The 16,590-nt window shown below is 37.6% G+C and overlaps 1 protein-coding gene across 1 annotated transcript; it reads right to left on the reverse strand.

The window, feature by feature from the left end:
• Positions 1–828: 828 nt before the first annotated feature.
• On the reverse strand, positions 829–16,510 carry LOC131795435 (activating molecule in BECN1-regulated autophagy protein 1). Its single transcript, XM_059113001.2, has 12 exons — positions 15,951–16,510; positions 9,821–9,879; positions 8,502–8,685; positions 7,382–7,557; positions 6,785–6,848; positions 6,106–6,134; positions 4,146–5,080; positions 3,742–3,927; positions 3,229–3,326; positions 2,132–2,188; positions 1,864–2,003; positions 829–1,395 (listed from the first exon to the last, which is right to left on the reverse strand). The coding sequence occupies exons 1-12, from the start codon at positions 16,083–16,085 to the stop codon at positions 1,356–1,358; spliced, it is 2,103 nt and encodes a 700-aa protein (XP_058968984.2). The 5' UTR covers positions 16,086–16,510; the 3' UTR covers positions 829–1,355.
• Positions 16,511–16,590: the final 80 nt, after the last annotated feature.

Here is a 16,590-nt window from a genome sequence, read left to right on the forward strand (position 1 = left end):
TTCAGCAGCCGTTATTTGGTCACGTCACACAACGCCACCTCTCCCCTGTTGGAGAGAGAGCGCGTTGCGAGATTAAACGTTGAATGACGAGTTCTGGATTGATGTTCAACAACAGTTTGAAATATGGAGAAAACATGGGCTGTGATAGTTTGTCAACACGCATGACAATACATGCCCCATATGTTTGGCCCGGCATTCTACACGGGCTTTGAAATGGATCCAAGATTGAACGTTCGTGTTAGTAGAGATTTGAATTATTGAATTTCAGCGAAAAAGTGAGCGTAAACCTCCTTTCTAACTGTGCGTGGGAACTGAGCCGTTTGGCAGGTATTCCATGGGTATTTTGACGCTTTCGAAATCTAATTTCATTTCCTAACTGTTGGAAAGGAAACTCAAAACCCATAGCACGTTCAAGAGGCTTCAGAAAGCCTAACAAACGAGACAGCAACGGACGGCAACAAGGCATTTAGGTGAGATGCTTGTATTATCAAGATATTAATTTATAGATGTAAATTCGTTGTTCATTTACCAAGCTGTGCTTGTAAAATGTGGTATATGTAACACAACTGAGGTTAGAGCCTCATTCGCAGAAACCATGATGGTGTCATGTGACGTCCTCAAAAACGACCACGGAGACGGTTAGACGAGACCCTTTTGCCTGTACGGTAACCGATGTTGTGAAAAATTTCACGTTTCGCTTTAAGTTCCAAAAACGTTTCGCATAGGGGAAACGTAAAGAGAAAAACTAAATTCGCAGCTTGTTTCGCCCGTGTTGACAATGTCAAATACACACATGCTAGAAGTAGAAACGATATGTAAGCAAAATAATTTATTTTCATTGAAGAGATCATGTACAATGTTACACACTGCGCATACTCTTATGCACCAAAGAAGTCACCGCTGGCACGACTGAAAGGGAAGGTGACGTCATATTCCTAACACGCACGGAGTGCTAGCGCGAAAGCGGTATGTACAATAATTTATTGTTCAAGTGTACAAATGTTTCAATTTGATAATGTAACTTTTCTTTTGCAGTCATGAAAGACGAAATCCTAGCATTTTTGGGTTACAAATTCACGCCTGTGAACTTGTGATCTGCTGGCTACTTCTGCGATTTATATCGTTTCAAATGTTTACACATTTGAGCACTGCTAGCCATTCTCTTTCTGCGCCGTTTCGGTTCCAATACCTCTCCTCCTTCCGTCGCAATTGGGTCCCAGTGGACCACGAGAGAAAGTGCAAAACGGAGGGAATTCTTCTCCCGACGTCGGGACCGAAATCGCCTCATTAAAAGAGGTTTTAGTAAAGCCTTCCGTCCATATTCTTGCAGCAAATGCAACTGGGAATATTTGAAATCAAGACTTAAGACTCGACCACCGGGATAAACTGCGCCGCCTAAAACACAACAAATTCAAAATAACGGTGTCATTTGGGACTATCGTCGAGACCACTCTTGTGATTACTACATAACTACTAGATGCGTTTTTGTTTGGGTGATGGTCAGCAAGAGTTTCTTGTGGGACTCTGTTATGTGGGAATGAGTGCGAGGAGGATGAAATATTTTATATTGAAGAGAAAACACGAGTGACAAAGTCGTGAGTGGTTTTTGTTCTGAATCTGATTGGTTAAGAAAGCGGCACGAGGTTTCGGGTCCAATCACAGAGCATAGAAAACCAAAACCAAAACAATCCCGGATCTCTACAGACACTCTACTGAAAAAAAAATTTATAAGAAAAAATATTTGTCTCTTAAAGTCACTACTATATTTTCACGCTCATTCAGAACTTAAATGTTTAAATTCTACCATGTTAACGTGATAGAGTTTAACCCCGGCAAAAATTATATAATTGCTAACAGTCTTACCCAAACTGGCGCATGTGCAGATGTCCTTTGTTTGTACCATACACCAAACCACTCCCAACTTGAGGATGGAAGAACGCTGCATTTACACTCACGTGACTCCGCCGGTCAGGATCACAGTCATACGTAACACTGACGACGGGCTGTTTAAAAAATTACGAACACATATGTGACAATTAGAAAGTCGGTTATTTTCTTTCTTCACCGACAACCGTGGGAAAAAATTTCTATCGTTTTTTTAACTTTGCGAAAGGAATATTAGGAATAGTACCTTCACTGCGTCTGATGGACTTTCTTTGCCAGTCAGCCGGAAGATTTGTGCCACAACCTGAAACAATTTTTGTTAAAAATTATCAAACTTCAATTACTACAAGCTGGATATTTCTTTCACTCTTATCTAGTGTGCCTTATCTAGAGCACACAGTTATTAACCCTATACACCCTAACATCAGTATGCATATTCTCCATACTGTTCTCTATACATTTCCTTGAGTGATGAGGAGGAGAGTTTGTTTAACAATCAAGAGTTTCTTACTGCTTGATTCAGGGGTGATTATGTAAGGAGAAATTAGACGCTAGTCACTTCTACGGATCAAAAAGTTGTAGAGCTGTTAGTAACTGTTGAGAGGTTTTTTTCTCTGGAATTTTAACAGAACAGAAACGTACAAAACAGATTTGATGCGTTAAAAATGAGTGGGTAGTTTTGAGTCCCATCTTTTCACATGCACTCAGTCCTCAACTGTATCTCGTCTCTCTCGAACAGATCTAACTCCGCTGATGTTGCTACTATCAATACGAAAAACTGCTTCACCGGGACTTGTAAATTAATCTTCTCGAATTGACCACGAACTTTAAAATTTTTGACTTGTTTTTGAGCAATTTCTTCGTTCAAGCTTCGAATGACAATGACTGGTAATAAATTTAGCAATAGGCGGTGTATTTTTTCCAGCGCTTGCCTTAGAATAACACAACAAGGCGATCAAACGTCTGTGCATGTGCAAACATTTTAGTGACTTCTGTGGGTGGCGTGCTTCGAGGCTGTCAGAACCCGGTTGTCTTACAAAAGCCAACCACACATGCCAGAAAATCATGGTCTCTTAAAAGCGTATAATTAGTTTGATAAAGCTCAAAGCAGAATAGTAAATCAACAGGGTACCCGTACATGAATAATTTTTACGTTCGAAAGGGCTGAAGTTTTCGTCTTCGCTACTTTTATTTGCTTTTACAGATTCCAATGAACGTTTTCATTTCCTTTCACTTATTTGTGCGGGAAATTGGCGCGCGGGCGGCCAAAATTTGACCCCTTGGTGCATGCTCTACGTTTGACCGCTTGTTGAGTGACAAACTTAACGTGACAAATTGATATACCTGTCTAGATGTGAGATGCCAGTGAAGTCGCCTGGCTGCTAAGCCGACCATAATGTAACGATTCAGGGGAGACAGACTTATGGAGATTGCGTTCGGCCCTGAAATACACATAAAAACAACGACTCAGCCAAAAGCACGAAAGAAAAGACACCCTACATGCATGGCACCATTTTCATACCTCTAGTGAATGAAAGGTGAGTATAAAAATGAAAATTATATTTCGAAGTTTCTCAACATTGATATCCTACAGATTTCCCACTTTTTCCTGCAAGAACGCCTGCCCCTCCCTCTCTTTCTCTTTTCTGTCTGTTCTTGAATTCTAACGCAGCAAATAATGTAGGGAAATTTAATTCCGATCCTAAAATATCCTGACTGAAATTCAGGGGTATTCCAGGTCCTCCTGCAAGTGCCTCTGCCCTACCCTCCCCACCACTTCCCGTTCCACCCGTTCCTGAACTCTAACGCAAATTATAATGTAGAGGAAATTTATCCATGTTCTTAAAATTTCCTCACCAAATTTCTTTGCGAATAGACACTGTCCTAGCGTAGCTTTCTCAAGGGAATAAACCGCCACCACACCATCATCAGGGAAGCCCTGGGCACTAGGCACGAAGGTGGCCAGTAGTTTTCCATCACTTGATATGTCGCAGCTTGCATCGTTGTGAATCTTACAGCTTGGGGCAATCACGTGACTATCACCTGGAAATAATGCTCCGTTAGCTACCTCTGCGCCATTTGCAAATCATTTACAGGTGGGAGAAATGGTTTTCAGAAACTTGTCATCACCTAAAGGCTCTGAGAGGTTTGAGTATTCTCGCGAACTGTTTGCTGAATTATATTGTTAATCACTTCTGGCAGTCTAAGAGCTTACGGATGTGTAAACAGATAAGGAGACGAACACAATTACTGATACTCACTGTTTTTCAAATCGGGCAACTCCACTCGAGAAAAATCCCACCACTGTAAACGATGTGTAGTGTTAATTATATTACTTGCCACGGCGCCTTCGCCACACCCTGCGAATGCCCCTGCAATGGCTCTGTTTATCGCAGTCCTCAGAGCAAACTGGGGCCCTCCGTTAGTTACATCAGCGACCACCACTGCAGTATGTACGTGTCTAAACGTCCGTGCTGTTGCCGTGGCAACAGCAGTCCCAGACCCCTGGCTACCACCTAGTGTAGCAAAACTTGAGCTATGGTTGGAGCCGTGGGAGAGATAACTACTTCGAGATGAGCTGGGGCCGACATTGATAACGCGGCCCACGCCGACGACTCGATCATCTGGCTGGTCAGCGGGGGCGGAAGTAAAATATTGAGAGTCAAAAGGTACGGATTGTTGCATGGTGGGAAGTTCTACATCCGGTGTATCAGAATAGACGTCTGTATCCCCCGCTGTCACACTCATGCTCACTTCAGGGCTGTCGTCGCTCGAATCAGACTCAAAAGTAACGGAGTTTGCAGCCGATTCATGTTCTAACACAGCCGAATTATTGTCATTACTAGTTACGTCAAAATTCCAAGTGTTGTTATCACGGGCTCGAAATACAGCGAATACTCCTCTGTAATCTTGGTTCTCGTTGTCATTTTGATTTATTACCGAGCTTGAAGTTGTCTCAGCTTCCTCCGATAAAGATGGAGAGTTTGGGTAAGGCATACTTTCAGCTGAATTTGAAGATGTTCTACTAGTTGCTTCAGGAATGGCGTCGAGACCCGTGGACATGGAAGAAGCAGAGGCAGACGACGAAGAGGAAGAACTTGACGTGGAAGGATGCAACACGCACGAAGTAAATTGATCGCCGGCCACACGTGAATTGCCAACTGATTGAAGAAGACGGTTGACTACGGAAGAACGACTGCAAAGCAAAATAAAAAAAAGAGGAAAATTGAGTGGCTCTAAACGTCTACGCACGTGCGAACGTTGAGGCAGCAAAGTTATAGACTCTAAGACTGTCAGGACCTAGTTGTCAAGCAAGAGGTACATACAACCACATGAACCAGTAAGTCACGGTGTTTTAAAAACGCGTAGCTTTTTAAATAAAGCTCACAATAAAATGGTAAACTAATCCTTTACCCCTTAACATCAATGAATATTCTCCTTACTGTTCACCATACGTTTCACGAGGTGCTGACAAGGAGAATTTGTTTAACAGTCAAGAGCTTCTTTATTAGGTAATCATTTCCTTTATTCTCTACTGGGCGAGTTTCACATGCATTGCTTAGCTTTAACCCCCACCCATCCCCCCCGGGTAAATTTTTATAAATTCTACAAGCCTGACTAGAGTAGCTTCTCAAACTAAGCGTGGTTTCCAAACCACGAAGCCATTACTGTAAATCCCCCTGGTCTGCAGATATCGATGTGTCTTTCACAGATTATACCATTGCTTTAGCAACTCTTAGGGTGTAGTCATTATTACTTATCGCCTGGTGCAGGGGGGTGGATTTTGTGGGGATCGCATGGAACGGAAATGGGTATTAGTCATCTTCGACAGAGTTTAGAGGAGAGAGGAATCTTCATACTGTGGAAAATTGACTGCCAATGAGGGGGATAATTAGAATATCAGAGAACCTTATGGGTGGATCAGGTAAGTTTTATTGTGACACAACCAAAATCCTCCAACCCCCCACCCCCACCCCCCCCCCCTTAGGCAATAAATTATGAGCTGTCCTCAAATTGAAAGGATGTTTATGACACATTCATCATTTTTTTAATACTGATCTTTTTCCTCCAGCAGATGAACCATGGTGATGTTGAGTCATGTACGAAAATGTAAACTAATAATAAGCTGTTTTGAGACAATCTGAGCAATCAAGTTAGAAAAAAAAACATTGCTGTGGAATTTCTTCATCCACAATTACAAAAATTCTAAAATATTCTCACCTGGATGGAATGGTTTTGGGGTTATCAGCCTGTAGAAGAAAAAAATGATTGGAAAAAACTAATTGGTTGTTGCTTATAATCTAACACAGTAAAGACAGTTGACATCATATCGAAAAAAAATTCTTTGTTCTGTCAAACACTGCACTCACGTTGAAAACTGTTTCCAAGAAAATTCAGTATGTAAAACCCCTTTACACCCTAACATCAGTATGCAAATTCTCCATACTGCTCTCTATACATTTCCTAAGGTTCTGACAAGGAGAATTTGTTTCACAACCAAGAGCATCTTTAGTTGGTGATCATCTACTTTATTCTTGCGACCCTAATGTTTGATTCTGGGGTGATTTTGTTAGGAGAAATAAGATTCCAGTCACTCTTAGGATCAAATGTTTAAGAGAAAGCCACAAAATTAATTGAGCAAGAACTGTTTACAATCAAGAATAAGGCAAAAATAAAGATGCAACAACATTTTGCAGAGTGCTTGTTAAGTTGATGATCACAGATCACATCAAAATGTGTTAAAGATCAGAGAGACACTCCAGTATTTGTTCTGCACACATTTTGACATCATCTGTGATTCTACCCTAAAGATAAACTCAACCAAGAAGTCTACAGTCTACCTTTCAAATTTATGTTTTGTTTATTTTATTTTATCTAGGAAATGGAAATATTTACTCACCGGCTGAGGTATATTTGTGACTGCAGTAAGAATATGGTCACCAAGAGGTGAAAATTCCACCAATCTGAAAAATATCAGCAGTTGCATGTAAAACTTCCAAAGTGTTTAATATAAACATTTAAAACTTTGTAGTAGACCTCACACACTGCAAAGTCTCTGTGGCTCAGTGGTAGAGCATCGGAGCATGGAATCCTGCTCTGAGGTTCAATTCCTCATGAGGACTCAGAATTTTTTCTTTGTTCCACACTCGTGACAAGACGAAAACTTCTTTCTCTAAAATTAATTTCTTTCCCATTTTCTTCTCATTGACTATCAGCAACATGGGATTTTTCACAAATTTCACAACCAGCTTAACCCCCAAATTTAGAGAAGCTTGAGGCTGGAGTAAGTTATCAAACTGCAACAACAGAACTGGCATGCATTCTGAATCCTTTGGTTACATATACTTGTTACTTTTTCAGATACTCCACATAATTTAGTTCTTTTTGACTTTTTTTCATCAGTACCCCTATGTTTTATTTTAGTACAACAAACACAAGGAAATGAATTTGGTCTCTTAAGATTCACCAACAGGGGAAAATTTTGGCTGCATCATACCTAACTTTTTCTTCAGTTGAAGCAGTCTGTACACAAGCAAATGGCTCAGGCTGATCCCAGCTCCAAAAGAAAAGCTTGTTGCTGGTTGCAATCAGCAGCACATGGTCCGTAGGATGGAAGGCAAGTGAGGCAATAACAGCTCTGTCAGGAGGTGTGTACACTTCACTATCTCCAGTCTTGACAGAAATACATTAACATGGATGAATAATGTTATAACATTGAAGGCAATAGTAACATAACTTTCTCACTGAAAAGATTCAACAACCTCTTACACCTTTCCCAAGGTGCTGACAAGGAGAATTTGTTTCGCTGTCAAGATAATTTTTCCCTTTTTTTCTCATGACCTACATGTGTAAATGTGTGATATTGCAAGGGGAAATTAGGTGAGTACCTCTTATGAGTAAATTGATTAACCCTTAAACTCCCATGAGTGACCAAGACAGAATTTCTCCTTACAATGTCAATATAATATCAACCAGATAAGTCATGAGAATTAATATCAATTAGGGGATAATTAGTTGATCCAATAATAAATTATCTAAACTAACATTATAAGTGTTGTATTGTTGACATTGAGGAGAATTACAAATTTGATCTGGGAGTAAATTGGTTAAAGGAAAGGATGTTGGCATGTATATATATTATTACTATAATTGCCTCAGTGGAAATTTAGGCTGAACTATCTTAAGTCAAAACATTTCAGGGCAGCAACATCTTTGTTTCATAATTATGGTGTTTTAGTTTACTGCATATGTTTTGCTCTCCAGTTTTTCCTGTTCCAACAAGGGATGCATTTTGTTCCCATACAGAACATATCCCTAATGTAATTTTAAAAGTGGCATGTATTTTGAGAATATGCAGAGACTGAAAAGTTAGGCAACAAAAGGATAAACATCTAAAAGTGCAGACAAACTTCTTCCCTCCTCTCCCACACACCTTCCTTTCCACAATAATACAGACCCTTTAAAGGTGGGTAACAGACTCTTCAAAGAAATTTTTTCAAAGAAACTTCAGATCAACTGCAGTTTGGTCTAAACATGAAGGAGTTTTACAAGTACCGTCCACAAAATCTATCCCTGTTCCTCCCCTGTAATGAATTCAGCAAAAAACATTACTCTACCTTTAAATTCCAAACTCTGACTTCTCCTCCAAGACAACCTGATGCCAACAGCTCATTGGATGATGGGTGGAACGTAATGCACCAAGGTGTGCGAGGATGACCACTGAGAGTATTTATGCATTTAGATGTCTTACAGTCCACTATACGCACAGTGTGATCTCCATGCGAAGATGCCATTTTGGTCCTGAAACAAATAATTATCAGCACAAATTAAAATTCAACCTTTCAATGGAAAGTGTAAAATACAGTGGCTTGATAGTTAATGTGTTGAACTCAGATTGCAAACTGCAAATTCTCTTTACTGTTCTCAATATGTTCCCTATGGACCTACAAGGAGAATTTACTTAATAATCAAGAGCTTCTTCACCTTGCGCTAATCACTTTCTTTACTCTCATGGCCATAAAATTTATTTCAGGGTTGATACCATTGGGAAAAATTAGATGTACTGTATTACAATTAGATTGATCATGATGCTATAACAGTGTTTTATGTTTGTTTTTTTGTGCGTAAAGAAAATGAAATAGTTAATGTAATAGAATGCACATGGAAATAAAGTTTAAACTAAAAAAGTTTATTGAAATGGGAGAAGGGTGGGTTGGGAACACAGGGAGCCTGCTCAAACTAGTTGAGTTATTTCTTCTTCCCTTGGACTCATAAAGTTTCTTTCACATGTACAAAATCTCCACAGATACCAGATACAGGAAAGGAACAGTATTTGTTAAAACTACAGACTACTAGAAGCAAACAGTGAGTAATTAACCCTTTAGCTCCCATGAGTGGCCAAGACAGAATTTCCTTATAATATCAACCAGATAAGTGACGAGAATTAAGAAAAATATCAACTTGGGGATAATAAGTTGATCTGATACTAAATTCTCTGAATTAACATTATGAGAATTGTATGGTTGGCAGTAAGGAGAATGACAAATTCAATCTGGGAGTTAAAGGGTTAAATAATCAATTATTTTCATTAGTTATTCATTTAAATCCTAAGAGTTCCTAGCATCAAATTTCTTCCTACAATATCACCCCTGAATCACACATTAAGGTCATGAGAATTAAGGAAATGACCACCAACAAAAGAAGCTTTTGATTGTTTAACAAATTCTCCTTGTCAGCACCTTAGGAAATGTATAAAGAACAGTATGGAGAATATGCATACTGATGTTAGGGTGTAAGGGGTTAATTAAACACACATGTACACCAAGAAAAATTACAAAACAATATGAACAAATTATATTCATTCAAGATATGAGTTAAGTATCCAAAGGGGATAACAATAGTAATGATGGTACAACGAACTGAAAATAAAACTCACTTGTCAGGACTGAAGCAAACAAGAAAGGTTGACCTTGGTGATCCTGGCAGCTTGCATTCCTGAAAATAAAAAACATAGCAACCTCTAGCATTTTTGCAATTGTAAATAACCTTTAGCACATTGTTTAAATAACTATTACACGGGGATATCATTTTTGGCAATTGTTAGAGATATCCTGGCAAAATTTTGATCTGTTTGGTGTCAAGTGACTTCCTGTAAATAAATACCCTCCTTATTTTTTATTTCAAAATTTGATATCTTATGTGTAAACTTTTATTTTCCTAAGGTTAAACAATCCTTTGGAACCTAAGAAAACCCCCAAGTGATGCCTTAAAATGGCAGAAAACAAAAAGCTCTTAATTTCTAGAGAGTACTTTTCCTTTAAAAACAAAGTCATTTCTAACTTGAGTATGGACTTTTTTGAGCTGTCAAGTTGATATTCTGCCAAACAGTGAAATTTCAGAACACTAAGCTGTCAAATGTGACACTTCACCTTCCTGGGGTGGGGTAACTTAATGGGGGCATAAAGAGGAAGTGTACACGTGTATTCCTTTTTCTGAGCATGTGTGAGGAGTGTCTGTTGTCGGCATGTGCAAAAGTAATTTAAAACGCACTGACTGGTTTTACGGAGGTACAAGAATTTCCACTGTTGGTGGGTGTTTGAAGCAAGAACAAAGAAACAAGGAGTAGATTATATTTACAAGAATAACGGGTATTTAACTAAAGAAACAGTTTGTTATCTCAAAATCAACAGTTTAACCCTTGGACTCCCAGAAGTGACCAAGAGGTAACTTCTCCTTATAATATCCAGACACTATCCAGCAAACAGGTAATGAGAATACCTAAACTTATCACATAGAAGTTGTTATTCTTCATCTAACACCAAATTCTTTGAGCTAATTTAGAAGGAAATGTGTGGCATTAGAGGGGAGGACTAATAATCAGATCTTGAGAGTTAAAATCTTACATGTGTGAGAAAGAATAGATCCAGTGTGAGAGCATGAGATTGAATTTGTTCGCGTGAATCTCATGCGCAAGGCATGAGAGCATCGACCCTTGGACTTTTATACAGTAGGTTCCAAATTACCATTAAAATTTTAACATTCCAATTTATCTATTAGTTCTAATCTCTATTTTAATTAGCGGTACTCTTAATATCACTGGTAATTTACTATTAAGGTCATTATCAGGGTTTTCTTTAAGGTTTTAAGTAGCCGGAGCTTTTTTAAAGGTAAACAGTTGTGGGTCTCAAAATCCAATAGGGCAGACAAAACGTCATATGGTTTGTACTTTCCTGCCACCACAGCAAGATTTGTCAAAAAGACAGTCCCCTTGAGTCAGAAGTCTTTTTATGTTTTCAGAAAAGATAGGCAGTGCAAATTCATATTTTTATTGAGCCCAAGTTTAGACCTGATAAACATCACCTCTGTATGGGCTCTCAAAGCAATGAAAGTAGGCGGCGAAACCTTGCAGAGAAGCTGGCATTCTTCACCAGCTGCCAGCTATTATCTACAACCCCGCATTATTACTCTATTTGCATTTTATCTGCATGAAAATCACTGACACTTATTGGTAGATGCGCAGGAATAAATGCAATATACCTGCACTTCAGATGTACACCATAAATTGACTGTAAATTGACCCTATATTCCTAAACAAGGAACAAATATTAAAGGCGGCTTTTTTAGTTCAGACTCACTTAGATCATTTCCTTTCATCTTATATTTGTTCATGTACATGTGGACATTGATCAAAATCACAAACAGATGGCATTATGACACCATAATGTCACCATCAAATGCACTCAGACAAATGGCGACAGTCCCTTGATTGCAAAAAAGAAGCCATGCAGCATCTATTTAGCCATGCTTCCTAAAATGTTATAAGCGCATTTACGTACTTGAAAACTCTGGATTTTTACACAAGAACACAGGCAAAAATAGACTTTGGCAATGCAACATTAGCCTAATGCTTAGGGATTTAGGAAATTTGTGTGAATTTCCTGTTATTGTTCAATAGCATCACGTGAAAAGAAGTCGGTATAAGCCTTATTTGAACAGATGTCAGTTATTACTCATCTCAAGTAGCATAACTTATTACATTAATATTTAATCCCCTTATTTTCTGATTCATGAGGAGAAGCCAAACTGTGCACATGATTGCCCAATCTATTAAATTCTTCTACAATCACCTTAAATCTCATTAAAATAAATTGATTTTTTTTCCTTTCGAGTAATGAAACCCTACAACACATATTGAATAATTATCAAATTTATCCACAAATAGCATAACTGGGTATTTTTAAAATCCTAGCCTAGAGGAACATATTTTGGTAAGTGAAGCAAAACTGATAGGATTAAAAAGACTCTACTCATATCAACAAAATTTTGCAAACAAAGATTCTGTAGTAGTAACTTTTCACTGGTCTTAATCATTTGACCATGACTTAAATATAGATATATTGTACCTGGTATATTCAAGGACATTTGCAACATTAAACTCTACTGAATGAGAACATTCTCAGATTAAAATATGCAAACCACTCATAAACCCAATATTAAGAGTGCTATTTATACATTTACCAATGGAAAAAATTTATTCATCACACCATGACACTGGTTACCCCCAATGAGAAGTTATAAAACATTCATGTTTCTCTTTTGGCCTTATGATAAAGGTGTCTTTGATCCCTGCTGCTGATAGGTTTCATCAAAATTTAGGAACAAAACCAAGTGCTAAATTTAACTCATCTTGTCATGCAGGTCACAGAGCTAATACTATTGTTATTTCCAAAATAACATGAACAGTCTATTGCCTATTTCAGACATTCAGTAGGTGGCTGGCTAGAAACAAAAAGGCATTTACATTCTTTGTTTAATTGGCAACCAAAATAGATTGGTATGAAGCATGTCGTGTTGTTTTAATTCTAAACAATGACAAGAACTGGATATCACGCACATTAAAGCAGTAATTTAAGGGCAAGAATTCATGAAACCTTGTATCAAGTAGTTTACGCAGAAGAGATAAAAATGCTTTTGAAGGAATGGTGTTTCTGTATTTTCTAGATCAAAGCAAAACTATTCAAGGTAGAAAAAGAACAAATGAAACTGAAAGAAATTTACATTGCGCAACCAAACAAATTTACATCTAGCGGAGCCCAGTTTCAAAGTCTTCTTTATGATACTTCTTCATTACATCTATATTTGTAAATTGTGTACCGTCATGGAATTTTACAGGTTCTAATAAATACGGTAGTATCATGAAAATCATATACATGCATTACATTAAAAACGCTATATAACTACCTTTCATAGAAATTTTTTCGAAGTGGTCTCTCTGTCATAGAATCATATCCACTGTACATGTCAGGTAACTTCCAAAATTTCCACAAAAATTAATCAAAGATTGATGATTTGAAACAAATTCTGAAAGGTGAGTGCTCAGATTAGTGGACCCAACCTTAAAACCCTCGCTGCTTCAATTTGGCCTTTATGAAGATGAAAAATTTGATTTACAAATGTTGACTTTCTATTTACATCTTCAGCCTGAAAATTAAGGTAAGCAATACCTTTTTCTTCCCCGGGCATTTAAAATTATAAATATACTATTCTTTTGGTTAAATCTTGTACTTCATTTTCTCTTAAATTTAGAGATAGTTATATGGAAAATCAAATCAAGGCACATATCTGAGATACAAATGGATATGTCAGATTCATAGCTTTCTGAATGTTTTAACTCCCATATGGCACCAAATACTCAGAACTAAGCAAGGAATGTAAAATCCTTAATAAGGAAATCTAATTTTTGAATCTCAGCAGTCAAAGGGGTTTATCAAATTTTGGTAGGAAGTCACGACTACAGGAAACTGATACAGATCAGATAAAATCTACATCACCCAAGTTCTATAAGATAATAACATTTGTAGTTAAATCATTTCTTTGTAAAAGCAGTAAAAATAATAAAATATTATGTGCTTTTGTCACATAATTTCAATACTACAGTGGCACAGACAGGTCTTGAAAAAATTCGCGACGTTATCTGTCACGTGAAATACACATGCTATACATCACTTCTATTATTTGTTTGGTAAGTAAGTCACCCTTAATGTTTTCAGAACAGGATGGGATGTCAGCTTATTTCAATTGTTATGGATAATGAGATAGCTTACATGTACTATAGAAGTTAAATACTGGTCTTGTGTCAAAGACAGCAAGTCCATCTTGTCTGCACAGTATATTCTAAGTAAAATGTTACATCGCACATAACTTAAAAAAAAAAAAATTAAACTTAATTTCAAAATTTAAGCAAGATAGGGGGCAACTGTGATTTAAATAACTTTCTCACTTATTATGAATTTTTTCTAATCAAATACTGACAGAACTATCCAGAAAAGTTTATAGCCAAATTTAATTTTCAAGTTGACATTGTTACTTTTAATGTCTTCACTAGTGTGTACATAACATCTTTCAGAGAAGAGAAATAAAAAATAAAAAAATAAAAAAATCACTGGTTGGAGGTGAGCCTCAAATGATTACTATGTATATTAAGGCAAAATACAGTAACTCACAAAGTTTTTACTTATGGTTTATCTTAAATTCATGTTTGACAGATTATATTGAAAGCCAAGTTTTAATTGTGACAAAAAAATATCACCCACAGTATGGTTATATTTTGGTTTAATATAAGTTGCCCAAGTTCAAGGTCATTGGCACTGCCACTGCCAATGTCAGAGACAAAAATTATCAGAAAGCATATCAAATTGGAAAACAGCAATATCACTGGACATTAATTTTATTAATTTAGTGATTTAAGCTTTTCCTTCCCATTACTATCTGCCCTACGTTCAAATGGTTTTCAGTTTTAATTGAGAAGCCATCTCCTGATTGATATGTAAAACAAACTCAAAGTACAATTGTGCAAGTTTAGTCTGTCTTCGTATTTCGTATTGAATCACACCAGATGGTAACAAGTTTAATTTTCAGATCTCAAATACACCTTCTGACTAGTAAATATAATTTCCTTTCATAACATGCGTATTTGCATCGTATTGATGGCTTGCTTGTACAACAAAAACGAGCAAGGTCAAGTCCATGAACCACACCCTGACATAGTAAATAAAACCTGGACTACAAAGTTTCAATTAAAACTACGGCCAAAAAATGAGACTGCTTTTGATTGATGCGAATACCTTTGTACAATAACACAATCGAAACCTTCTTTAAAACCGGAAGTATATCAGGGTTGGTCGCCGCGCCGCGAAGGTCAAGACAAATCTACTTGTGTTTTCAAGAGCTACATAAGAATTTCCACCAACCACGTTACAAATCGGGTAATTCTGAATTCTTAATGAGAGATAGGAATTGTCTCTCGTCAAAACAGAGACCAAACTACTGTTGTTTTTACTTTCGTCAGGTTTGTCAAGGTCACTACGCAATAAGCTCGTGGTTACGTGCACGAATTGAAAAAAAAAAAAGAAAGAAAGGTTTCAGTAAAAATCTGCTCTGTCTTCAGAAATATATAGGTCATGAAAGATACTCAGGTAGCAGTGTGTGAGAAATATATTAATATAAAAGATTGTTGTCCATTTTGAGAAAAAAAAAACAATGTAGATTTCGGTCATGAACTGGAGTGAACTTGGGGCGATACAAGAGGCTAATGGCACGTCAATCATCTGAACTTGACATTGACAAAACAGAGGCGATTAAGAGGAACACAATGGCCCGAGATTAGGAATTTTCATGAAAGGAAGACATATAGTCGAGTGGAAAACTAAACAGTAGGAAACATATGCCTTCTTTAACACCCACTTCATGGCGAGAAACGAAGATACCGAACCGGACGAAGTTTGGCTTATTGTGTCCTGGTGATAGATACAAATGTCGTCATGGTATAGGAAATCAACGAAAAAGACAGGAAATTTTCGTAAAATTGCGGTTTATGATAGAAACATACTGAAAAACCCCTCTCCACGATCAAAATAAAATAATATTACGAATTATCTTGAAGCGATTAATTTTAGTTCAAAAAGGTCACACAATCTCAAGGGAACTTGAAAATCGACATGAAAACAACAACAGTAACACCAGTCTACAAACATTGACCGGTAAAATGACAAGAGCTAAAATCGTACCTTTGTTCGATTACAGGACATCACAGAGGCATCTTCGGCGTACGATGCTAACAAATCGTGGTCGTGAGTTCTTCGAAAGTTTGTTTCCCGGCCGATCAAGGCAGTTAAGACATTGGCTTTTCCAGTTCTCCGCATGTTTCACGAGACTTCACAGTAGATAACACACGCACCGCGAGGATGATTCCTTTCCCTTCTGTTTCTACCTATCGAATTTGAAACCGATGAACGAAACTAGCTTCGTTTCTTAGCGGTCAACAAACACCGCCAGAAAATTCTTGCCGAAAACAAACAGGACGCCACAATTCGCCTCCCACGTAAAAACCAAGTGCTTGAATGGACTCGGCGAAATATGCCGGTGGTATGTGTGTAATGTTCAGTAAGAACAATTCTCCGTGAAATCTGCCTTTGCCAAGCATAACTACATACTCTTAATGTTGGCTGATCGTTCTAATTCAAGATCAGAAAAAAATTTTCAGCCGATTTGCCTCTGTAAAACAAACAAGGTTTCCCGCCAACACTAACGTATACGTTGCTGTCCAAGTAAACTTCTGCCGTGACATTGCGTGCCCGTATCCTTTATATTTTCCTTGATGAACTATGAACTGCTGACTGTGCAGTTTATTTGACCAGCGGTTAGAAT

This window comes from Pocillopora verrucosa, chromosome 8 (genome assembly GCF_036669915.1).
Source record: "Pocillopora verrucosa isolate sample1 chromosome 8, ASM3666991v2, whole genome shotgun sequence".
Taxonomy (NCBI): domain Eukaryota; kingdom Metazoa; phylum Cnidaria; class Anthozoa; order Scleractinia; family Pocilloporidae; genus Pocillopora; species Pocillopora verrucosa.

What these genes read in the sequence shown, in the direction of transcription:
- LOC131795435 (XM_059113001.2), bottom strand. Translation starts at nt 16,085, where the DNA reads ATGCGGAGAACTGGAAAAGCCAATGTCTTAACTGCCTTGATCGGCCGG. An exon ending in TGTCCTGTAATCGAACAAAG is followed by an intron (nt 9,880 to 15,950) that starts GTACGATTTTAG and finishes TTTTATTTTCAG; the next exon opens with GAATGCAAGCTGCCAGGATC. An exon ending in TCAGAGTTTGGAATTTAAAG is followed by an intron (nt 7,558 to 8,501) that starts GTAGAGTAATGT and finishes ATTTCTGTCAAG; the next exon opens with ACTGGAGATAGTGAAGTGTA.